Source organism: Pezoporus occidentalis, unplaced genomic scaffold (assembly GCF_034315485.1).
Source record: "Pezoporus occidentalis ecotype Australia unplaced genomic scaffold, CSIRO_AGI_Poc_V1 ctg19, whole genome shotgun sequence".
NCBI classification, from domain to species: Eukaryota; Metazoa; Chordata; class Aves; order Psittaciformes; family Psittacidae; genus Pezoporus; species Pezoporus occidentalis.
In genome coordinates, this window is record NW_026913748.1 from 8,128,875 (window position 1) to 8,154,485 (window position 25,611).

The following is a 25,611-nucleotide window of genomic DNA, read 5'->3' on the forward strand; positions in this document are numbered from 1 at the left end:
AAACATAGTTACAGCCAAAGCAGATCTATCAGCCTCTTGTCAGTGCAGAAGGACAGACCCCATCCCACCCTATGCATACCAGTTTTCACAAGACTGATTCTGTGGAGGCTTCCCCCAAGGCAATCATGACTTTTTAGAGTAGGCTGAGTACATCCTGAGAGATGGTTATGTGCAACACAGGCCCTTCAGGTCTGGTGTCCCATCTTCCTCTCATCTCCAAGTTGTATCAGCCTTTAAATCTTACAAATAACTCAGCAGAGCAGCTATTCCCAGCTGTGGCCCATTAGTGAGGGGTGGCAACACAAGAGGACAAGGTCAGAAACCCCCAACTCCAGGTGTTAAGGAGAGATGGCACCACAAGGTTGTAGGACAGAAGAGAGGGAGAGGCAGGACTGCAACACAATTTGCACTCCATGGGTCTCTTCCTCACCTGCATCTCTTCCCACACCACTGAACCACCTCTTGCAGTTTTGGGAGGGGTAAGTTAGGAAAGACTCTTGTCCACTGTCTAGTACTCCTCTCTTGCTGATGGTGCCATGCCATCCTGGGGCAAAGAGGCAACACTGGCCGTAGCTGTGCTGAAGACAGAACAAACCAGGTCCTCCCTGCAGTACCACTGCTACGTACTACAGATTTCAAAAGCAAACGCTGCAAACACACATTTAATTTTCCCAGGTGAGGAGCTAGACATGGGAACAATACAGCTGCAAAGTATACAAGGCTTCACCTGCTCTAAAACCAGCATGGGCCTCTGCTGTACCTCCAAGCACTGCCAGCAGGTCATCAACACCTCCCCACATGGCAGCAAGGATCACCTGATAGCACATTGTTATCTGTTAGGGGGAACTCTCAATAGCTCTTAAAGCTGCCATAAACAGGAGTAGGTCCCAGAATCCCTGCAATAGGGCTAAGCCACCACACAGCTTTCATCCCTTTGTCATGCTTCTGTTATGTCTTTAAGACAGCTCAAGCCACCCTATGAATAATGCCCCTTCTTATCACCATTTCCCCCTCAGATTCTTCACCTTCTCCTCACAGCTCAGCCTGTGAGTTACTGTTCTTAGCTGGATCAGACACTGTCTGGTTATGAAAACATACCTTTCCAGTAAAGCCACACACCTATAGGACTGACTCATTCAACAACTTGTCTGCGTTCTGAGTCACATTCTATACAAACACCTGCACAGGCACACCATCAGTCAATGGAGCTGTCGTGCGAGTTATCAAGATACTTGTCTTTGGGTCTCACATTTGAGTCAGGAGTGAATTCAAAGTCTTCAAAGCAGAAACTGCAATAAAGCATTAGTCACTGACAAGGAAACCCCTTCCAACCTCTGCACTGCTTTCTCTGCCTAGCAGCTCAAAGCCAAGAACTTTATATTTGGCAGTCAGGATGACATCGTTATTGAAGAAATAAAGTGGTGCCTATTTGTCCCTTCCTGGACCTGGTGGCTCTTACCTGTCTTGTGAGCAAACATTTTGTTGTTGAGCTTCAGAGCTCTTTACAAAACAAGCATCATTTGAGAGGTAGGAAAAGCAAGGCACCTGGTATTACCTGACATTTTAAACCCATGTATCAAGCCAAACCCACTCCATTTCACTGTCTTCCTGAAAACTTGCCACAGGCACAGCTGCTTTACATAACCAGCCATTACTGGAAAGTGAGGAAGGGAAACAGTACCACATACTTAAGTTTCTCAGTTTAGGATGTTCTAAACTGTGCCAGAAGGCTATCCATAGCACTTCAAGTCACAACAGTATAAGCAAATCCCACATCACACAGCCAAAAATCCCCAGAGGAATCCCCATCACCCTGCCATACTCAATTCCTAGACCATGAACCCAAGAGAAACTAAACAGCCCAACTACCAGCAGATACCAGAGCTTTTCCTCATATTTCCCTAGCTACAGATAAAGTCTGAATACTCCCACAGCAACTGCACATGCACTTTAGGCTTTGCAAAGAGAGAGAGGCAAAACAGACAGCAAAAGCGAAGATAGCTTGTTGATCTGGGAAAGTGGCAAGATGAATAAACAGGATGTTATCATACCAACAGAAAACCTGTCCCCATCACCGTATGCAAAGGATATGCCAGCCTGTAACAGTGATTAGAAGGCCCCAAGATCTTGCCTCATCTGAGACCCAGTGTCCTGCAAAAGTAGAATTCGATTTCAGACTTCAGAAAGAAAAGCAGGACAATGGGGAACAGAGACATTGACATACATTAGCCAGGCAAAGGATGGGCTGAACAAGCCCTTCTGTGCATCTACAGATCATAGAATCATAGATGCTCTAATGTGATACTGAAGTGATGGTTTGGTGCCATCTGGTTAATACCAAAGCTATTGGCTTGGAGTTTCTCAGGTCTTTCCCCACCACAGGGAACACAGCTTCCAAACTACAGGCATTTTCCATACATTTGCCTCAGAGGGAGGCTACAACACCAACAGCTTCATTTTAGATGCAGCAAAACTGACAAGCCATGAGAAAAGAGCTGTGAGATGCCAGTAGGTATGTGGCTGAGGGCAAACTCTATCCCCCAGTCACTTGTGATTTTATTTGCTTCATACCTTGCTTGTAAGGAATCACAAGACTGCTTAAATCCACCCTCCCAGCTACTCCCAAGCAGTACTGCTGATCACTTGAGGCTGTCAGCTTTTCCTTCTCTTCCTTTCAGCTTCAGATAGCAGTCTCCTTTAAGATGCAAAGAGTGCCACTAGCAGCATGTAAATAAAAAAAAAAAAGAGGCAGTTTGCTCATATCACCTTTGATGCAAAAATACATTGAAATATGCTGAATACTCCCTGCTCCTAACAGTTTAAATGTATTTATCGTCCAGTATTCAGTGGCACTGAAACTCTAAAGAGAGCACAAAGACCCAACACCCATGGATGCTTCTCTGACTACCTGCTTAGCCAGGGCATTTTCACCTTTGTTTCTTTATGCTGCCTTAGCACAGAGTGAACCTCTCAGCCTAGACACTAAGTAACTCAGCTGTGAATTTTGAATTCAAAATATATTGCAATGTGCATTTGATGTGGCTTTAATTTCCTTTTTGAAAGAAAAACTTTGTTAGACAATTCTAAAGAGGTTTCGATTGACCTTTTTGTTAGGGATTTTGGCTCCCTGAGATCATTATTCTTCATGACTCCATGAATTGCAGCAATCTTCTAGTTATCAGGGCAGTACTTTGACTTGTTACCAGAAAAACATCCAACTTACTCATCAACCTTTATTTTCATTTGGCTCAAAACTGAACATACCCATATCACTAGTATGTCTTAAAAATATAGGCAGGAACTTTTTATTACTGTGGTTTCTGTATCAGACCACTGATGGAGGCAGCATGACGACACTGTTCAGTATTCTTCTGAAGCCAGCCTACAGATACAGATGAGTCAGCAGAAAGCCTGTAGTTCAAACTGCCCCAAAGGCTGGAGCTGGGATTTAGATTTAGTTAATTGCAGCTGGCCCCAGTTGGAATTTGCACATCTCTATCTTGGGCATGACCACAGCTAAGAGGAAGGAGTGAGACTTGGATCTTGACTGCCATAGTGGCAGTGTTATATTTGGATGTGTAACAAAGTTTAGCTTTTCCCCTCTGGTGCTGAACAGTGTAACTGCAGCCCATCCTGCACCTCACCTCCTCAACATTAAGAAAACACCTCTATCTTTCCCCAAGGATCTGGCGGGAGGAAGCAGAGCAAACCCTGATGAAAAGGCATTATCACCCTTGACGACTGCTGGTCTTCACTGGGTTAACTTTATATTCCCAAGTCCAACTGTTACCACACAACCATGCCATAATTTCACAGGCCATATTCAAGCTATTCTTGCCATTTGCCTCTTGGAAATGACTGGAAAATGGGAAAGACTGAAGAATCACAGGTCCAGTCTTTTGACACTAAAAGGGAAGGCCAAACAGACTGCAAGGAGGTTGCTCCAGGGGGTACTGGCACAAACTCCAGCCACTACTGATGTGCAAGTGACAGCATCAAGTCAGAGAAATGCAAGTCTTGCTTCCAGATTTAGAAGATGTCCTGCTGGGGCATCAGCACTGGTCACTTGTTCTGCATAATTTTACAGTTGAGCAGCAAAATGCTCAGTCCTCAGAGCTGAGAGGAAAGTCGCTTATCACTTGGCAGTAGTGCCTCTGACAGATGCAGATGACACTTGGCAGGCTCTGACAAGAACTGCCAAACAAAAGACCTCAGAAAGTGGGACTGGATACAGTAACTGCCATGCCACCTAGAGGACAAGAACATCCTCCTTATTTTGTTTTAACACGTGTACTACTGTTATATGCCAGCCTGAGCACAGATCATCTATCAGTCAGAAAATCAGGAATGCCACTTCATTGTGCAACTTGGATGATTTCACAGCCCATACCAACAGTAAAGAGGAATGTAAATCTGTCTTTCCTTTGTGAGCAAAGTAGTAAGCTGATTAAAAATAATCAAAAATAATCAAAAAGATGGCTATATGGACACAGGGGGCCACTAACAGTCATTTCTCTGCCCTTGGTTACCTTCAGGCCATATGACTAGACAAAAACTCCTCTTCCAGACTCACAAGTACCATGAATATCTGCACTGCTTTCTAAAAAGAACAGAAGCTATAAAAACGCTCACTGTGTGAAGCTTAAATACTGATTCAGTGTGGGTCATTTGAGAATGCACATCCAAGGAACAATTTATTGTCAGAAAACCTGATCAAAGCCCCCTGCTTAGTAACAAGTTCACAGATGCAACAGCCAGGATGGCAGCTAAGGAGCTCCCAAGGAACAGCTTAGCGCACAGGACAATTTTCTGTCAAGAGGATTTTTACTGCTGGTACTCCCCAGAATTATTTCAGTGGAGAGTTCCCCTTATTAGACTTGGCACATTCACTATAAAGAAAAGATTTAAAGCACTTATGGAAGAAGGGGTACAAAGACAAATCTTCACAGCTGCATGCTTACCTGCTCTGAAAATGTACACAACTCTATTTGACAGCTTCTCCAAAACATGAAAGGGAATTTTATATAGGCTTCCTTCCACCTAAACATCAAGTGCTATAAACATCTCTTACATTCCTTACTTTTACGAAACAACCATGTACCAGTACAGACAGAGAGACAATCCCCAGAAGGATGGACCAACACTGACCCTTCAGAGAATTCTCTCCCACATTGCATTGCAACCTCCTCCTCTAACCACAATAATTAAACTGATGAAGCCAGTGGCAAAAAATCAAAATCATCCTGAAGGAATCGCTTAAGACAGGAGCCCAGACATCCGCAAGAACCTTAAAGGGAAATTGCACATAAAACCAGGCAGCCAAAACCAATGGTAACTCAAAACAGAATTCATAGCAGTGATGAAAGACTTCTGACAGCAATGCCCCACAAACACTGTGAGCATAAAAGAAAGCATCTTGCAAACACTTTTGATGCAACAATACCCAGCTAAGAAAATATTCCCTTTCAAAGAAACACAGCAGGAGCTATTTGGAAACTCAGAACAGAAGAGCAGAACAGCTGCCTCCAGGAGCACACATTTCCCAGTGCCAGGGCAAACCTACAAGATGTCTCCATCTTCCACTCAACACTGCCCCAGGGTCTTCAGATGCAGGTCTAGAAGCATGGTGAGAAGTGTCAATTTTACTAGCAGAAAACACATGACTGTGCATGAAATAATGTAAACTATTTCACTTTCAGTTTTAGCTTAGGAGTAAACATAGGTTATGTTGAAAGCCAGGAAGTGACTAGAAAACCAAAATACAGCAATCAGCTGATCTAAGTGGATTTGCTTTATATGGCTGTTTATCAAATGGTGTGACAATAATTACACCAAACCACCAGGAACACAACCAAGGAGCATATTTCCTCCTTTCAAGGAGGAAAGAAGTAGACCAGCCCAATATGTTAGGGAAACCTGGGCATTGCCCATTTAACATAAATTGCAACAAGTGTTGCAGTAGGAACTGACCAAAGGTCAGGGCTTTTTTCCAGTGTTTTATCAGGAAATGCAACAGGTTTGCAGACACAAACAAGAAATTCAACAAGCATGTGTGCAGTGATTGTACACACAGTCTAATTCCCTTGCTCATACCTTCAGTGAACCCAAATATAAGCTCTGAGATTTTAAAGTGGTGAGCAAAACACAGGTGGGTAAGGGGAGTTTAACGCCACAATGACACTGTACTCTCTTAGTGAGAAAGAGCAGTATTCTGAGCATGTGTTGAGGCGTACAGCCCTTTCCTCATGTTCACCAGCAAGGACAGTCCAGCCAAAGCCCACCACAGGCAGAAAGCACTGTCACCTCCATGCAGTGCCATGTTCAAGCAAAGAGACAGGAAAGCCATCAGACTTTCCGCTACACTTCTGTTCACATCCCGATACAGATGAGGCTAACAGAAGGGTGTCAGGACATGGCTCACTACAGATATCTGGCACAAGTCAAAGCAACTATAGAAGCTTAACAAGTTCCTTTCAAACCTAAAGAATGAGAAGGGACATTGTGTGATTCAACTTGTTTTATTCTTCCCCTCCCTATCCTTCCATGGTATGGATCAAAATAAAACTCAGACTTGTAAAATTCCTGGGGAAGGGATCAACTACACACATTCTGTGATCATTACTGATGAGTTTTAACGAAAAGCTGAACCCAGCCCCCTCCAACCCCAAGATAAGCCATCCAAAACTTGCACTTTTGACCAGCCATGAGCTCAACTCCCTAGTTAGAAATGTTTGCATGTACTTTGTGTACTTTGCACAGCACACATATGAAGATAATTCCATCCCCAGAAACTCTGACACGGACAAAAAACTACTGCTAGGGCAAAAGCACAGGAAAGCACTTGGTGAAGAAATACCAGATTTGCCGGTAAATTCTGCTTTTTCACTAATTAAGCAGGTTCCACCAGTTCACAGTTCCTCATCTGCACTCCATTCCTTCAGCAGAGAAAAACCACAGAGCAGGCTGATTCCCCTACCCCCTTACTGACTGTTAGTTCATACCCAGCAGCCACAGGAGCTGCTTTATCAAGGAGCCAACACCTCATGGCTGCTCCTCCACAGTTACACCAGCAGTCACTAGATTTCTGTGCCTGTTTGCTTCCAGATTAAACATTTGCATTCTATTACAGGGGAAAATAATCTGATCTTCCAGATCAGACTCCTGGCAAGTGTGGATGACTTCAGTTATCCCGTGACACAAAATACACAAAAGCAACACAGCATAGCTGACCTCAGGTGAGTGTGCTCAGGGAGTACCCAGACTCACATGAGCCTTCCCTGCTTGCGCATCACAGCTCTTAGCCTTTTGGAAACCAACAGAAATGTTAAGGTGCTCAGTGTGGCTTTTTAAGGCCTTTACATTATCCAAAGGCACAGTGTCCTGGTGCTGAGTACAGGTACACCTAATTCCTAAGAGCAGAGACTCCAGGTTTGCACAGGCAGCACTGGTGTAGCATGTTGCTGGTACATAGCAAGAAACTGAGCTGAGCGCATACCTCAGCTGTACCATCACCAGCTGCCCTAGTCTGGTTGTAAGAAACTGGGAGGACAGGAACCCAACAAAACCACCCAAAAAAAAGATAAATAAATAAAAAAAAAAAATCAGTCTTGTTTTTTCTTCCCAAATTCAACAGATGTCACAAAATGCAAACAAAGAACAGCCAAGTAAGAAGGGGAGATTTTCACACCAACCTACAGGGCAGCCTATCCCAAAGGCTTACAAGTCAGATGTTCCACTCTACCCGTACACAATGGAAGTTCTTTGCCTCAGCCAGTCCCTAAACCCTGCAAGACAGCTATCTGCAATGACAGACAAGAGACCTTAAAGACAGGAAAATGGGAAGAGATAGGCTGCAGAAATTTCAGGGAACTAAGTGCTAAAATGCTTCTTTTTTTTTTTATACAATGCATTTCTACAATGCATTCCCCCACTGTTTCTGTGTAACACAAATGGCAGACAGGAGGTCACAAAGAGTAGGCATTGCAGAGCTTTACCCTAAAGAAGACTCTGAACAGCATTAAACAATATGTAAATAAGTTGCCAAGGAGAGAAAAAACAACTGCATTAAGAAAATCCCCTTTTTAATTAATACGTTTTAAGACATTATACTTCCACAAGCAGGTGAAAACAGTTTCAGTCTGATTAGTAACAAAGAGCTCCAACAGAACACCAGTGGGTCTTCCCCACCAGTGGGCTTTTGCAAGAAGTCCTTTACCAAAAAAAAAAAACCAAAACCAACAAACCAAAACCTAACCCTTTAGAAATAATTTCCTGTTGGGGAACCACCTCATTGCTTCCTCCACCCCCCCTTAGCCGTTTTGAAAAGATAACAAAGCAAGTACCCTACAATGAGATTTTGGGGCAGATACTCCAAGAAACATAAAATGGCTTAGGTTGGAAAGGACCTTAAGATCATCTAGTTCCAACCCCCCTTGCCATGGGCAGGGATGCCTCACCCTAGACCATGTCACCCAAGGCTCTGTCCAACCGGGCCTTGAACACCGCCAGGGATGGAGCATTCACAACTTCCCTGGCCAACCCATTCCAGTGCCTCACCACCCTTATAGTAAAGAATTTTTTCCTTGTATCTAAGGTAAACTTCCCCTGTTTAAGTTTCAACCTGTTATGAAGAGTCCCTCCCCAGCATCTTTGTAGGCCCCCTTCAGATACTGGAAGGCTGCTATGAGGTCTCCACACACCCTTCTCTTCTCCAGGCTGAACAGCCCCAACTTCCTCAGCCTGCCTTCATATGGGAGGTGCTTCAGCCTCAGATCGTCCTTGTGGCCCTTCACCAAGAGTTGTCAGTTTCTCCCAAACGAAGCATGAACTTTCTGGACTAAGGCTTCAGTGGTTTAAGTTACTCTGAGACCTCTACCTCTTTTTTTCAGTTAAAGCTATAAAATACTGCACTCTAGAAGAACCCCACCAGTTCCAGAGCCACCGACACTCCAGAGTGCCACCTGACCACATGCGTTAACTAAACATCTTTCTAAGGAACAGGACCTGCTCACTCAGCTTCTTTCCACTTCACACACTACCCGGCTTCCGCTTCAGCCTTCTGGCAGTCACCCAGACTGAACATAGCCCTCGAGTCACAGGAACACGAACAACCACGAGTGCTGCTCACAGGTTAACAAAGAGGCAGCCAAGGCACTCACCACCTTCACCCCTGCAGAAGGTAAGGGGACGGGAGAAAAGGCACACATTGAACAGACTCTTCTCTATCAGTCACCATGTTTTCCTACAGATTATAGCACTTTATCACAAATCCTTGCTTTCTCTCTGTAGCTGCCACTCCCACATCCCTCTGTTGCTGGAAAGCACGGCTCCCTCTGCCGTTGCTGCTACAGGGCTAACTCCTTACTCCCCCCCCCGGCCCAGCAAATACCCCTTCAACCTGAAAACCATCACTACAGACCGACAGCGAGACGTTTGGACTTTACCAAGTCGGACGAGAGCTTGTTACGGCTTATGAAATACCACCTAAGCGGGAAGGAAGGTGGTCTGCAACAGAAACGGAGAAAAGGGGGCTGAGAGTGACTTGCCTACAGCGGGGGAAAGCAGCAGATGGGCTTGAGTACATACAAAGGCTCCATCACAACACCGGAGAGAGCAGCGTGGATAGAGGAGCAAGCCAAAGACCGGCAGAGCAGCGACTCAGAGCTATCAAAAGGTTGAGGGCAAGAAACGAAGTATAAGAAAAGTGAACCGAACCGTTGAAGCGCACGGTCGGACTCAGCGGGCAGAAAGGAAACGGGGGGCCTGCAAGGAGGCAGAAGAGTTTCCAGCACCGATAAGAGAAACCAGAAGCCCCACTCCGCCCCCCTCAGGGTCGCTCACCGGTCACCGCCGCTATCAGACCGACTGGGTGGCAGAAACAACCGTAACTCAGGCCTCGGGGCTCCCTGAGGCGGCACCGCCGGACGCGGCGCGCCCCACCGCCAGGAGCCGCGGGCCCGTCCCGCCGCGGCAGGTCCCCAAACCCGCCCCACTCCGCTCCCCACTACCGCCGGAGCCCCCTCCCGAGCCACCCATGTTTCGGTGGGCCCGGGGTGAGCCCAGGCCGCCGGGACCCCACAGTGCTCACCCCACCGCCTTCCCGCCCTGCCCTCCCCCACTCGCAGCGCCAGGATCGATGAGTCGGCCGATCTCTCCCTCCACCCCGCGGAGGGTGAGGGGAAGGGGCAGCCACAGCCGCGAACGGCAGCGGTATCCCCGCGGAGCCCGGCCCGGCCCGGCCCGGCCCGCCGCATCGCCACAGCCGCGAACGGCAGCGGTATCGCCGCGGAGCCCGCCGCATCCCCACAGCGCGTGCAGCACTCACTCGGACAGCCCTCTCAGCAGCACCGCTCCGCTGCAGGCGCTGTAAAAGCGGCACCAAGAGCCCCGCCTCAGCGCGGCAGGCGGAAGATACGGCATGCGCGGCGGCTGCGGGTAAGGAGGGGCGGTGCATCCCTCATTGCTACCTCAGGCACTAGTACGGGGTCGGGGAAAGGGGGAGCAGAAGGAAGCAGCCGTGGAACTTTTCGTTAGCTGAGCGGGGCTGCTGGGAGCCGGCGGGGTCACATCACCGCGCCAGGCCTGGGGAAGGCGGTGCGGGCTGTTCGCCTTCCCGCCCTTCCTCGAAGCAAGCCGTGGGGGACCGTGAAACCGGCTCCAAACCGCGGCCGGTGCCGGGGGTCCCCCCCCCAGCGGCACCCCTGCTTCTGGAGGTAGAGCAGCCTCGAGGTAATGCTATGCCGGGCCTTTGGTCCCCGCCCCGGCAGCATTGTTCTGGAACTCGGGTTGTGCTTTTAGGCCAAAATCCCCTTGAGCCGTTTACAGCCGCTTATAGCCCAGCAAATAAATTTAGCTTTTCACTTAATAGAGTTTTAAGGGTTTAACAGAGTTTTACTCAAGCTAAGTGCTATTTAATAAAGCCTTTATAGTAGTTTTGTTGAAAGCAGCGCTGAGTCACAGTGCCACTGCCAGCCTGTCTTGCAACGCAGAGCACGCCAGTGCTGTTTTGAATCAGAAGGGGCTCTAAGAAGCTCATACAAGGTTCCTGGGATTACCGAAAATGAAGCCCAAAGCAATTCTTGATTGAGGCTTGAGTCACGCTGGGCCAGCTGAGCCGGTGGCTTCATGCTGGAAGTGACACGGAAGTTTCTGGTAAATTTTGTAAATTCTAAGGAACTGAGGAGAGAGACGTTTCTCTTGTTTTTCAAACTGTTCAAGTTGGTCTTGGAAAGGGCCTGCTAGCCCTAAGCAGGCAAAGCACATACTCTGGTCCTTCTGCCCGAAGTGTGTATGTGTGTATCTCGAGAGAAATCTGCACATTTTTGTTTGTTGGCTTCTGTTACAAGTAATACAGATTTCTTTATACATTTGTATAGAAAAAGATCTTATCTTTTGTTTATGGGAAACCAGGTGCTTACTGTGTCTGATACACTCAGAAAAGCACCACATACTCAGCAAGTTTGGAAATATCCACTTACACAGTACCTTGCTGCCTAGAGGCATCCACACTGTTGCAGAGATGCCAAGGGAAAGTGATTTTCTTAGTGGAGCTTGGTTTGGACAGGTGTTTTTTCTGTTTTAGGTGCTGTGTAAAAGGATGCAGGCTAAGGAAGGAGGCAACTAAGTCTTCATTGCTTCCTCTGAGTGATACCTATAAAATGAAGTCTTCCCTCCTTCCAGACACCAGCTGTGAACAGCCATGTGCCAGCACCATTCCTTTCACCCATTACCACCTGTACGATCCTGGACGCTGGTAACAACTCTGTTGCTGCTTACATTTAGGATTTAGAGAAGATGCACTCAGGCGTTCATTGAATTCTTAATGGGTTCTCCAATTCTCCAAGAATGCTTGGCAAGAGATGTATGGTGAGGTAGCATCCTTACAGGATTAGGTTTACATTCTCCAAAATGCAGGACTTAAAAATGCAAGTGCTAATGTAGGCAGCTGTCACAGCACTCATGGTAAGGACTTTCCAACCAGTGTTAAACATGAGGTAAGCCATGTCAGGTTTTTCACCTGCTCTTTGCTGTTAGTGTTAGGCAAGACTTCCCCCTTGTTATTTTTCCTGACAAGTTACATTCATTGTTTTTATCCAGGCTAAGTAGCCGTGTAACATATGGATCTGTTCCTGCCAAAAAGAGGCTCTGCATGTTATTTAATACACCCATTGACATACTTCTTCCTGTGCTGCTTCCAGAGCTGAGGGCATGTTCATGCTCCCACCATGGTAACTGCTATGCCATTCCTTTCCTCAGCACTGAACCCAAAGAGCTGAGGAGGGGTCATGATTCTATGCCAAGGGGAACAACTCAGGGTGGGAGAGGCAGCTTTGAGAGCACAAAATGCCACACGCAGAAAGTGTCAAAGGTTCCTGAAGGGTACTTTCATTATCAAACTGAAAGCAGCAGTTCAGTTTCCATTATAAATGGAAACTTGAAGTAGCCCCATGCTGGGCTGCTGAGGCAGGATTTGTCAAGAGGGCCTTTTCTGGTGTCACACACACATGGCTAATCTGTGTGGGAATTGTGACCCTCTGAGAGGGCCTTCCAGGGTTCTGAGTTACGAGCTGGGCTTAAACCACCACACAGGGCCAGCACAGTTCTTTGCCAAAGCAAATGGTACAGGAAGGTCTCCCTAGCAGACTGGTTGTTCTGTCCATAGCTTATAAAACAGCAGACCCCCTGGGTCCCTAATTGAGATCGGGGGCCAACAGGCTTGTAGTCTAATTAAAAAGCCATGATGAAGTGTTGCAAGGGTGGTCTCCTAAGCTACAGATGGGAGGCAACCTTCTGCCTCCCAGAGTGCAATGGATCACTGTCCATATATTCATTTCTCTTTTGGCAGCAAGGGAGAAATCGTTGTGGACTGGCCTTTTTTAATACCAGAGAGATCTCTCCCAGCTCACCACAGCTTTCTCCCACTACTATTTGAAAGCAAAGGACCACAAGGACAGGAAGAATTGTAGGGTCTGAAACATTCCCAGGTTTCTGCTAACCTACAAAGCTGCACAAAGGAGAGAGCTGCATCACTCCTGCCACTTACAGCACAACCCGCTATCCCTGGCCTCCAGGCCACAAGAGGAAACCCCAGGACCATTATCTCCCCTGTTGCCATAATAGGTCTGCTTTAATCCAACCTGCTTAGCACAGGGTGATTTGTCCTTTGTTTTGAAAATGGTTGAGTGGGCAGGAAAACAAGACTCATTGTTTGGGGTTTCCCCAGCTGAGATTTCCCTCAACACCCTGTGTGTTTTCAGCCTGTTAAAAAGCAGGCACAAAGTCTTACAATTTCCTGACAGGAGTGCTGCTGGCTGGATGGCATTCCTCTGGACTTCAAGCTTCTGCCATTTACTGGACCCAGCACCCACCACTTGGTCTGAACCTCCCACCCTTTTCAAACCGGATATACCCAGATCCCTTTTCTCGACATGTGAGTTGGTGAAGTTCAACCTCTGAATCTTTCCAGCTGTTCAAGGAGCACAGCTGCACTTTGCTTAGCTAATCTTCCTGATCTGGCACACTGGAGTGCTGGAGGCTTAAGCCAACACAAAGGTGTTGTGTCATTGACTCCTTCTCTCACTGAATGCTGCTGTGTCAGTGTAAGGTGCTCATCCTAGTACCACAAGTTAAGGAAGTGAACTACAGCTACAGGAATTAAATCCTAGCTGCTGCAATTCGATTTACATTACCTACACCCCATCTTGGCTATTTATTGCAAGTTCTCTGCACAGAGAATCTGAAGAAACAATGTAAACTACGGAGAAAAGAAGCGCATGTATTAGGGATGTATCAACATCCAGTTGTATCTCATATAACTTAGATGGGCTCTGAGCATTCCAGCAAAAAAGAAACTGAAGTCAGGCCCTTTAACACCTGAGTTTTTATCTCATCTCAAGATCACCTTCCCTTAGCTCCCTGCTTTGGCTTCCGTTTTAATCATCAACTGTAAGAGTGAATGCAAAGGAAACAAACGGTAACTCCACCAACAAAAAAGAAAAAATAATTAATGACTTTATTTTTTTTCTTTTTTTTTTTTTTTTAGTTCAGTTGGCCATCTGAGGTGCTAAAATCTCAACACCAACGAAGCAAGTGTGCATAAAAACAAATGATAGAACACAACCAAACAGAAGAAAACAGGCTGGAACAGAGTTGGTTGTTTTTTTACAGGTAGGGTAATACGCTTTTCTGTTAACACTCCATACATGCCAACCGTAAAAGCCTTGAACGATCTGAATATCAGAGTTCACTTTCATACAAAAGGGAAGCTGCCAAAGCAGATCCCTTCACCTGGATTAGACTTCACACACACACGCATGCACGCACAGATACAGAGTATTTAAATTACTGCGATGCCATCAGAACATGGCATCCTCCCCTTCACATCTGCTCTCAGTGACATCCCCACCTGCCCCACTACCCTGCCTATAGCACTGCTCTGAGCAATCCAAAACCAGGAAGTTTTGGAAAGCTTCCAATCTCTGTTATTTTGCAGCAGTTGAGAGCCAGTGGTCTCTTTTCTCTGTGAACTATATACAGGCTGGTTTTTAGTATGCTTTAGAGTTCTCTTTATTGCAGACAGAGATGACTGAAATTCCCATAAAGCCCTATTGCGGCTTCTCAGTTTGTACACAGGAGGTTTTCTAATGCAACACCTTTCTCATCCACTGGTGTCTGGTGTAAATACTTGATTGAAAACTCATTTTAAAAGAACGTTAACCAAACAAGGTGTAGCTGTGAACATTTTCTCACAAAAGGGAACTGCTGGCTGCTCTAGAACATGCAGTCTAGACCACGTACAATACTTCATAATGTTCAGGATTAGGATGTATAAAAGTATTAAAAACCACCAGAGTGCACACAAGTGTGGTGACTAGCTCTATGCAAGCACTGTGTTCTAAGAGAGGCCTAGGCATTGCACAAAACTCAGATTCTCGACCATGGGGGTAACCCAAGGATCCACTGGTGTCTTTACATACAAACAAATATTTACATAAAATGCAGAGATGGATAGAGAGGAGGACAGACTTTTAAAACTTGCGCTTTGCTCTAAAATATGTTTCAGCAACGCAGTTTGTAACATGCCCTAGCGAGACCATGGGGTGTTGCTTAACTGAAAGGAGGAATATGTCTGGAAATTGGAGCTGAAACGTCACCTCCCCACACATTAGTTCTTTGAAGCTCAGAATTTAACAGCCATTTGTGAACTTGAATGAAAACATGGTTAAAAGAACAGAAGGGTTATAAAACAAAAATGGTACTGTGAAAACAGCAGGTCAGTTGTTTTGGCAGTCTTCACTCCCCCATCCCGTCTCCCCTTCCCTGCAGGAAGCAGTATCCCCCTCCTCCCTTCCCCACAGGGAACTGAAGTGCCTGCCCCATCCTCAGCATGCCCTTTTCACAATGAACACAGGTTAGGTTCCAAGCTCAGCTGTCCTCCGGCCCATGTACCACTGCGACAGATGCCCTTGTGTGCCCACTTCTTGGAAACTGAGGGCCTCTGGCTCTCCCCTCATATGCAAAATGGATGCACATCATTGAATGTGCATGGCTGAGTCATGTGCTGCTGCACACCTGGGCAGCACAAAGAGCTAGAACATCCTACTTGGATTCTTATACAAATAAGGAATCTTGTGATCACAAGAGCCTTCTTCAGCTTTAAAAATACAAAATTTGACTTAAAAATATTCAGATAGTAAAAAAACCGAGTATCTGATGTGCAAGTCATATTCTTAAAGTGCAACTGAACAGCAAATACAAGTTGTGCCTTTTACAACCATTTTGATATAAAAAGGCCTTTTAACATTCCATTCCATTCCATGTATTTTTAATTAATGTGTATGTGCGATGTTAGCTCTTCATTCTCACTGCTGGAGGCCTTCAGCATAACCTAAAGAATTCAGGTTTTCCTGTGCAGTAGGGCATTACACCTTTAAGTGGTATATCATTCTTTGGCCAGCATCCCCCAGCAAGAAGGGGAAAAGTAATGATCTGGTATTTCTTTTTCAGGATTTCTTTCTGTTCTACAGCTCACATTCAATGATCTTTTGATAAAAGTTAGATGTAGTCCCTATACCTCGTGCATTATGAAGAGGACTGAGGCCAATTCTCTGTCTAAGACAGAACTTACAATAAACCTTATCTAGCTTCCCTCTTCCTTACCTCCTCCTCTCCAGTTTCCACCGGCCCCTCAAATGCAGGCTAAAGTACCACTGCCAATTTGAGTTGTGCAGCTGGCTCCTGCACTGGCAAATGGGGGGAATTCTGTATCCTGTTGATAAGCCAGCACTCTGTGATGCTGATGTAGCAGGTTATCACTTGCTAACAGGCACAGTAGCACTGCAGCTCCCTGTCTGCTTGGTTTCATGAGCATCTGGATTTAATTTGTAATGCCTTTGCAGAAAACACTAGGTGGGGATAAAAAGGAGGACACTTGAGGTGGAAAAAACATGTTTCCAGCTGAGGGAACCAGCACCACTCAGAGTCCTCAGGGACAGTCCACATCCTTCTTCAGCCTGAGGTATGCTCCTGAGTCAGATGTGAATTCAAGTTGTAGAGCCTGGCTTACAGAAGACCTCTTTGAAGAAGGTAGAGCCAACAGCAAGAAACCATGCAAACTTCTGTCCTGGGGCAAAAGAACAAAGGATGTTCACCCCTGCTTGGGTGCCTTGCACCAACAACCTAAGTTCAAACTGAAAGAGTCAGCACACTGTATGGATACACTTGGGAATGGGACACTTTCTCAAGGACACTGGGGAGCAAGCTTAGTACTTCTTTACCAAGAACATAGTCAGCATCCCAAGAAGGGAAAACCTCTTACTGCATCCCATTAAGGATGGGATGCATACCCAATGCACAGCACTATTCCAGCTCTGTGGGACAAGCTAAGGGTGCAGTGTGCTCAAGGAGTCTGTCAAACAGTGAATGGTGCTGAACTGCTCAGTGCATATCCTGCTCATTGCTTAATGTATGGTTACAGTCAGTACCCTCCTGGCTGAACAGCAGCTTTTCTAGCTGAGCCAACAGCTTCTTCCAGCAGATGCATCAGGAAATGTGCTATTTTTGTTTTCATGATGTCCCTCTAGCCATATCTCAGAGTCTGAGGGTCCCCTCTTTCAGTGAGAAAGAGACATATGGGATACTTCTACCTCACAGTTTCGGCTTTCTTGTTACAAAAATGTAAAATTTAAATAAATTATGGGCTTGTTAGTCCAACAGAGGGAATTCTCGGATGCAGAAGAGAAGTATGCTGGGAACACAAAAGGATTCTTACCACTCCATGACTGTGCCGGATTTTGCATCCTAGGGCAGGATGCATCCGTGGGTACATAAAGGCTGCCCTTGCTATGAAGCAGGGACCAATCTGCAGTAGTGTCTTTCTCTAACAGAGTTAAAACACTCCCCTCTGCAATCAAATATGTGTAACAAATTATTAATAAGAACACTAATAAATAGCCACAGGTAACAACATCCAGTAATTTAGAAGTGGAAGTTGTAGGATGCAGCAGGCACACACACCCATCACTCATCCTTTTTTTTTTTTTTTCTAAAAGATACAAAAATGAATCTTCTTTCAAGTATTAAAAAAATAAGTTAACTGACAATAAAGGGTCAAAGTGACTGAGGGCCCAGGCAGGTCTTAAGCTTCGTTTCCAATGTGCAAAAACAAAATACAGAGGAAAAAAAAAATAAAAACACTGAAAAGTCTTAATGGTGGTTCGGTCACTTAAGGGCTTCTCCTCTTAGGGGCCTAACAGCCAGGGAATGCCGCCTGGTAACACCTCTGCCCCAGCACACACCACTGTCCCACACAGTCAGTATTTTCCAGTGTCAAAACAGTCATAACAAAAACAGAATATAGAAGCCCACCAGCCTCTGAGCTGTGGCCATGAAGACTAAGGCCAGCAGTAGCTGTCTCTCCAGTGTGTAGCGAAGCAGAAGGGCATCTTCCGTCTCTCTTCTTCTCCCCTTGTTTCCCTACGAGAAGATTTAGGAGGCTATGATAGGGAGAGAGTCCTCTGATGCCCACATCTCTCTAAAAACCAGGAAGCTGAGAGTTCCATCACGCATACTAATAGTATCTTTTCTGTCTCATATTTCTTCATATCTGTGCATAATGATCAGCTGCAGGTTTCTTTGGTGGGGAGGAAGACTAAAGCAAAGAAAGTGCTGCCCTGGGCTTCTGGAGCTCTCTTGGACAGGTGACTCCATTTTACAGGCTGCTACAGGCTGCTGTGGTTTTCCAGAGAGGGTTGCCACTTCCCTCCCTTTTATTAGAACTGGTATAGTAAAACCAGGAAAGGAATAGACTGCCATAAATCCAGTTAAGGGTACTTCTTCCCTTAACCTCCTTCCCCACACGTGGATTATTCTTCTCCCTCCTACCACACACAATAATAGAGTCCATCGTATAGGACCTCAAGGAGACTCCACAGTCTCAACTCATTATCTTCAACTTGGCTTGCAGACAAGTAAAATGTAAGCTTCTGGAACCAACACACTTATCAAAAGGCTTCTGAGTGCTTCAGACCAAATCCCTGCATGCTGTCGGACCCCTCGGAGGTTTCCCCTTCAACATCTTCCTATCCATGTAATTCTGGCGAACTCAGGGTAGGCCAACTGGACAACACACACCAGCAGAGGTAAACGTGTCAAGCTCAGGACCAGTTCAAGCTAAAACCTTTGGAAAGCATGACTGCCTCCAGGTCCTTGTCTTCCTCTTTTTCTCGAAGCCGTTGCTCCTCAAGGAGAGCCACAAGAGAATCTCTCTGCTCCACTACTTCTAGCATCTCATTCAGGATCCTCTTCTCCTCTGAGAGCTCTGCATCTGTCTTCAGATGATCTACAGAGAGATAAAAAACTATCAGCATACACATGGCTAGAAATACACACATACAGTCTCTAAAATGTTCCCTGTTGCTCTCACCTTCTACTGCCATCCTCTCCCGGAGTTCCTGCTGTAATCGGCTCTGCCTGTCTTCCAGTTCTAGCTCCCGAGCACTGGAAGGGAAACATCAGGAACTCAAGTTCTGGGTATATTAAAATACAACATACATTGCTTCATACCATTCTCAATTTCTGATCCCCCTCCACGTATCTGCTATGCATCTTACCAATCTGTTTTGGAGCAACTAGTAAAATACCTAAGATATATAACTATATTTTTTAAAGATTTAAATGTACTTTTCAGCATCTCAGGTTCTTTGCCTTCAGCTAGGAAGTGCCATGCAGAAAGTTGAGAGGATTATGGGTGGGATTAAATCTAAAACAGTGTGAAGGAACAAACAGATGTGTGATACCTCTGTCTATCTGCTGCTACTTCCCGCCCTAAAGAGAAAGTGACTTACCAACTAAGAGACACGTCAGGCCACTGCCTTTACAGATTCCCATGCAGAAAACACCTCTGGGCTTTTCTGACACAGGCACTAAGACATCAGCTTCCATGCTGCCACGGTCAGCTGACACAGTCAAAACCAGTTTCCGTGATTTGCAGCACTGGGACTGAGAAAGCTTGCAGTTCCATTAACAGGAAAAAAGCCTCATCACCTGAGCCCAAATGAAGGGCACTGCGGTCTCAAGCCGGGCAGAGACGAGGGCCACATGGCAAAGGTGACTGAATTAGATGCTTCCAGCTACACTTAACAAAAGCAGAATCTACCAAAACCGGAAGGAGTCACACATTATTTCTACAGAGCCAGAAAACACTTGCATGAACAAGACTTGTTTTATCTAAAACCAGCTTGGGAATGGGTCAGAACTTTACACATACATCCATACTTCTGCATGTGCACAAATAATTGGAGCTTTCATTTCTTATTGCTATTACTCCTTCTACTACCAGTTTTCTGAAATGTGATTGGATTCACGTCTCAGCTAAGAATCGGCCTATGATACTCCTGACCTCCCAGCATTATAAGGGAAGACAATACTGACAGATCTTCCAACACTATTCCTAACAAAATCCCCCTTTTGAAGCTTTGTACATTCACTCACAATATCATCAGTTCAGACTCGTAGCGAACCAAGGCATTCTTCTCCTGCACCAGCTTGAACCACTCCTGCATCAGCTTGGGATCATCCTTCTTCCCCATGCCTGCCAAAAGAGAAACCTGGTAAGTGTTCAGAACGCCCTGCAATCCTTACAAGCCCGAACTGCAAAAACAACAACGGGGCAAAATGTGCAAAGAAAGCCGAGCAAGATGCTGCCAGAGCACTCCCAAGACAGGTCCATTCAGTTTGCCTAGAGCACATAGAAGAGTCAAGTCACCTCCAAAAGGATTCTTTTCTCTTTGGAGCCCGATTTTTATGTTTTTCTTTCTGATTTTCTTATGATTGCTTGTTTCTTCCTCACTCTTACTGCAGAAAGCCCAGATTTCTGTATGCATTCCACTCTTCTGTTCATTAGAAGAGCTTTGTAAGTCCTCACATGCCAGCTACTTAAATATGTGCTCATCAGAAACAGATTCAATTGCCACTTCATGTGTTTTGCCTTTATTTTCTTCAGTTGCATGTCCTCAATCTTTTCCTTTACTGGCCACAAGTAACATCTTGACTTTTCTTTACTTCAATAGCCCAATACATCTTTTCTGACTGCTGCTCCTAGCCACATGTATCTACCCACCTTGAAGATCCCCTCTGCAACAGTGAACACAGAAACTACTTATTTGCACATCAGCACTGGAAGGAAGAGGAATCCCCAGAGATATCTGCCAATATCAAAGCAGAATAAAAATACCTCGGGCCTTGGCCACCTACTACAAAAATCTTAGTTGATATTTCATTCATTTTAAAGCTAACTCCTAAACTTACTCAGCAGTCCTGTGATGAAACTCGTATCTGTCAGGAGTTACGTGGAATAAATTGCAGAATGCTGTTCCCCAAAGCTTTCTGTTGATATTTATCAAATGCAAGAGCTTACCAGGGAAGCTCCTCCCAACAATCTCCTGGCCTCGGCCACCGATTCCACTCTGAACTACCTGCAGATGAATGCTGTGAGTTGTATCAGACACCATCAAGAACAGCAGCAACGCGCCTGCCTGCATGGAAGTGGAGGCAGGAGTAAGGCCTCAAATCAAGCTCAACAGCATTTTCAGGTTGCTGCATCCTATCACCTTGCACTGCACATAACCAAGGCATCCTAAAGCAACTAACATCCCTGTCTATGTTTGTTATTATGGATAACACACGTACACTTTCTACATCAAGAGCAAAACTTCTCAAATAGTTATTTTGATGTTAAAAATAATCAAGCAGCAAGCTTACTATTCAAACTTCTGGAAACACTTCACAAGTACCACACTAATGGCTAATGGTTAATTCCAACCTGTGCCCCACCTCCACCCTTAGGATCTCAAGAGGAGCGCAGGCCTGAAGTTAAGCAAAGGAGAGCCTGCAACTCCTGTCAAAATGTGCCTTAAGCTGAGAATATCTGCCTTTGAAAAGTCAGAAGAGCAGGCCTCTGGGGAATCCCAGACCTATTGTACCACCTTAAGAGCCTCTGGCTCCCTGGACTTTCTGTGGTGTTTTGCTCAGTACAAGCATTCCTTTCTGAGCATCTCTGCACAGTATGCCCATGTGGCGACAGGAGAGGGAAACCATACATGCAGATGTCCAGTGCTATGGCGCCATGAAAACACTGGGAAGCCTCCCCATCCTTCCCAATGCCAGGATGTATAGAAAACAAATGCCTCTAAGAAAAATCCAAAACCACAATGCTACTGACCTGTGAAATAAGTATTCAGTATTTTTAAACAGCCAATGAGCAGAGAAATAATGGGAGGATTGGAGAGGGAGCACTGACAACTGATGTGAGGGAGACCATGGAAAGCAGAGTAAGTGGTTAGCAAAATTACACCATGAACACATATAAACAACCCCTTCCCCCATGCCTTGGCAATGGAAACTCTACAACACACTCCATTTTGGGACAGTTAAAGAATGCGCTCAGCAAGACAGATGAAGGAAAACTGTTCTAGCTTAAGGTTTGTTGGTTTTTAAAGTTCAAGGATGATTTTGCAAACCAATCCTTATAAAGACACAGTATTCCCTTAATCCATATGTACTAATTAAAAGGCCAGATTTAAGGAAGCAGATTGTCTTCCCATACCCCACCTTCTAAATATCTTTCAGGAGGTACAGAGAAATTGAATCCACCAAATGAAAACAGAAACTTGAGTATGACATACCTGCTCCCACCGCTGCTGCCCAATGTCCCTCCCAGTCGCTATACCTTCCCTAGAACAGCTGGGACTCGCAAAAGGGATACTGTATTCTGTAATAACTTGCCATAGGCTCAGAGAAGCTGTTTACCAGGTTGCTACTGAGAAGGTTGGTTTGGGGACACAGCAAGAAAAGAGCTAGGGACAGGGCTGGGGGCTTTGTGTTCATTAGCTGACTAGCGCTACTATGACAACCCAGCTGTGGTCGAGGAGAACAGGGAGCGTGTGAGGTTACATTACCTTCATGGGCACAGCAAGGGCAGAAGGAGAGAGGTCTACGACGTGGTGTCCCGGCATTGGGCTCAACTTCAATAGGACCAAACGAGGAAGAGGAAGGAGAGGAAGAGGAAGTTGGAAGTGGAACGGAAGAGGAGGAAAGGAGTGAAATAAAAGACAAGCAAAGGACAAAAAGCGTAAGAGTGAGAAAGTAAGGAAACACAAGAAAAGGAAAGAAAAATACAAGAAATGGAGAAGCAGAAACAAGGGATACAGTCTACAGATGAATAATGTCTCTAATAAGCACAGATAATGGGTCAGAGGTAGGCTGAGGTACTGGTGAACTCTTACTGAGCTGCACAAATACCAGGCAGGAGATAATCATTCCTGCACTTTTACCTAACATACATTTTCAAATCACATGGTCTTTAACTGAAAGGTTTGTGAACAAGATGTCAGGATGAGCAGAGACAAATATTTAACCCCTGCTGATGAACGTCAAATTTCAAGCAGGGTTACAAAAAGTGTCACCTGTATGCATAAAACACCAGCTGTAAGCAGCCACCCTACATTAAAGCTTTTTCAGGACCATGCTCTTACCACTGTGGCAGCATCCACTGATGGTAAAAGTGTCCATTTTAATGGGAAATAGTTTCTTCAGACAGGGAACATCACAGGGAGAATCTGATTAATGTGGAACCAGCCTGGCAGGTTCTGCTGTGTCAAGTATGGTGACTACACAGGTGTGCTCAGCTGGACTGTTGTGCTTAGACGGGAAAGGCTTTTACATTGATAAAAAAGTGATTCACATCAGGGTCTACAGGAGCAACGATCAACTGAGTACTTTGCAGATTAAAATGATAAATTTACAGCTCTCCCTTGACATTCTCATTTCACAAAGCATTTTAAAGCTTACAAGTCCTGTTAGTATCTATATCAGCTATACTTACTAATACTGTTAGAATTAGTATCAGCTGTACTTAACGTTGCAGAGATAAACAGTATGAAATAACCAATGTCACTAATAGTTACTGGAGACTGTATGCACCAGGAAGGTGATGAGCCTGAAACATCAAAGCTAGCAGAATGGTAACTGCTGTGAATGCACAACTACATTTATAAAGAGGAGGCATTTCTGTGTTGGGAACTCCACAGCAATAACACGGTCAGAATAATGCTTATTTTGGAGAAGTCACCATTTTGATATACATGGGTTGGAGAAAGTTTTACAGACCCAGACTACTGGTGAACTTGGAAGGCTTTAGAAGGGACCATCACAGAACTAGACCAGCACATGGAGGACAAACTGAAGTTAGAAAGAGAGCACATCAGCTTCAAAGCCTGTGACTGAGCAGTGTGGTGCTCTCAGACAGGAAGAAACCTCAATACTGAGAGCAGGAAGGGGCAACATTAGGAGAGGTGCCACAGCTGGCCATGTGACAGTTACAAATAAAGCATCGTACCGATGTTATCTGACAGTACCAGACCTTCAATTATAGTTGTTCTGAACTTTCCAACTTCTTCATTTAAAATTAAAAAATACTAGGGCTTTTTTTTTTTTTATGATTGCCTTTTCACAGATTAGGTTACAAAACAAAAACAAACAAGAAAACACCCAAACTGCAAAGGCACTGTGAAGAATATGTTTCCACACAAAGCAGAGCATTTAGTGCATGATGCCTACTATATTTTTTATTTCACATCCTATCTGATTCAACATTAATTCTTCTATATAAGCTTTAATACTGTAACTTGGCCTAACCACTGTTTTCGGGGTGGTCAGGAGATGGGCATTTAGCTGTATGTAAAAATCCACTGCTGTTCTTCAGGGTTTGAGATTTTATTCAGAATTGTGGGGCAGGGATGGGAGGATGTTCCTATCTCAAATGCAGCTATGTGTATAAATTTCAAAGCACGGATGTATAGACTCGGTGAGGAACTCCCAACTTGCTATATTTGATCTGAAAATAAGTAGCTGGTATGTGAACACACCATTCACCTCATTGACATGACCACAAACTACTAATTTTAGTCATCAGTGAAATGGTCTGACACTAGAAGAGATACCATTCTTGGTCTTGAGTAAAAAGCCACAGGGCTTACACAGCAGAGTTCACTCCCTGCAGTTGTGTTTTCCTCCTTTGCTGTTAGTTGTCCTATTTTTTAACAGAAATATTATTCTCCCACTCTTGTCTAAGGAGAATTTGTCCTTGAATCAAGTTACAAAACCCACAGTATTTCTAATAGTCCTGCTACTGGAAATGCTAACGTTACTTTTCAGCAAGATAATGAAAATAACCTATACCGTTAAGATCCTTTCCAGCTACTCCAGATGTAAATTATAGTTGCATCAGTGCACGTATGGTCATTACAACCGCTTTGGAAACAGCTTCTGTGCAGACCAGGATAATTAGCAAGGCTTTAAAAAGTGTTCCTTATGTACTGGAGGTCCTTAACAGCAAGGACAGAGCTAAGCGCAATTCCAAAACTTACCTCCTATAGTTCTGTAAAACTGTAAAAATTATGATCTAAAAGTGTCATAATCTGAAGCTACAAGTATTATAGAACATATAATGCAGCAGAATTGTAAATGATTTTTTAGAAACTCCTTTCAGGTGATAGTCATGAAAACTGCCTCTCTGCTCCTGCTAGTAAAGAGTATCACATGTGTTACAGACACTTAAGCAGACTGAAACAGGAACTTGCTAATTTTAAGAGAAAAACTATTTTATATTTCCTGAAAGGGAAAAATATTTTTCACTGACAGGAACCAACCTTCAAGTGTCACATGTTTCACTATCCTTTCAGATGAACTCCTCGAACTAGATCATCTTAAGGTCCTTTCCAACCCAGACTGTTTTATGACTCTAAGAAAAGGCCTCTTTAACTAGTTCAGAAGCAGAGCCGGGGGAAAAAACAGAAGATCACTTGATGAACAGACAAAGCGTTCCCTCAGCCAGCTGACAATTTTAGACAGTGAATGTATCATCAGATCCTTCACATTCCTGTTTATTCACATTCAAGGTTCATTTTTAAAAAACACAACTTCAGAGCACGAGCTCTCACTGTGTATGTGTATGCTGAAGGACAATCCTGGGAAAAGGCTGAACTCCTTGTCCAGTACTATCAAATAGGACAACTATAACAACACCCTGTTTCACAGTATGGTGTTAAAACCTGT

General features: G+C 44.9%; 1 protein-coding gene across 21 annotated transcripts in view; it reads right to left on the minus strand.

Annotated features, from left to right (window-relative positions):
- Positions 1 to 13,987: 13,987 nt before the first annotated feature.
- Positions 13,988 to 25,611, minus strand: part of MICAL3 (microtubule associated monooxygenase, calponin and LIM domain containing 3) — a 186,433-nt gene continuing 174,809 nt past the window's right edge. For 18 of the 21 annotated variants that reach the window (XM_062616638.1, XM_062616641.1, XM_062616637.1 and 15 more), the window contains 4 exons: positions 22,455 to 22,520; positions 19,990 to 20,089; positions 18,923 to 18,996; positions 13,988 to 18,838 (listed from right to left, as the gene is read on the minus strand). In XM_062616638.1, the coding sequence (XP_062472622.1) occupies positions 18,654 to 18,838; positions 18,923 to 18,996; positions 19,990 to 20,089; positions 22,455 to 22,520 (425 nt within the window). In that variant the 3' untranslated portion in view covers positions 13,988 to 18,653. The remainder of the gene's footprint in view (positions 18,839 to 18,922; positions 18,997 to 19,989; positions 20,090 to 22,454; positions 22,521 to 25,611) is intronic. The other 3 variants (XM_062616639.1, XM_062616640.1, XM_062616635.1) reach the window with 1 other exon arrangement.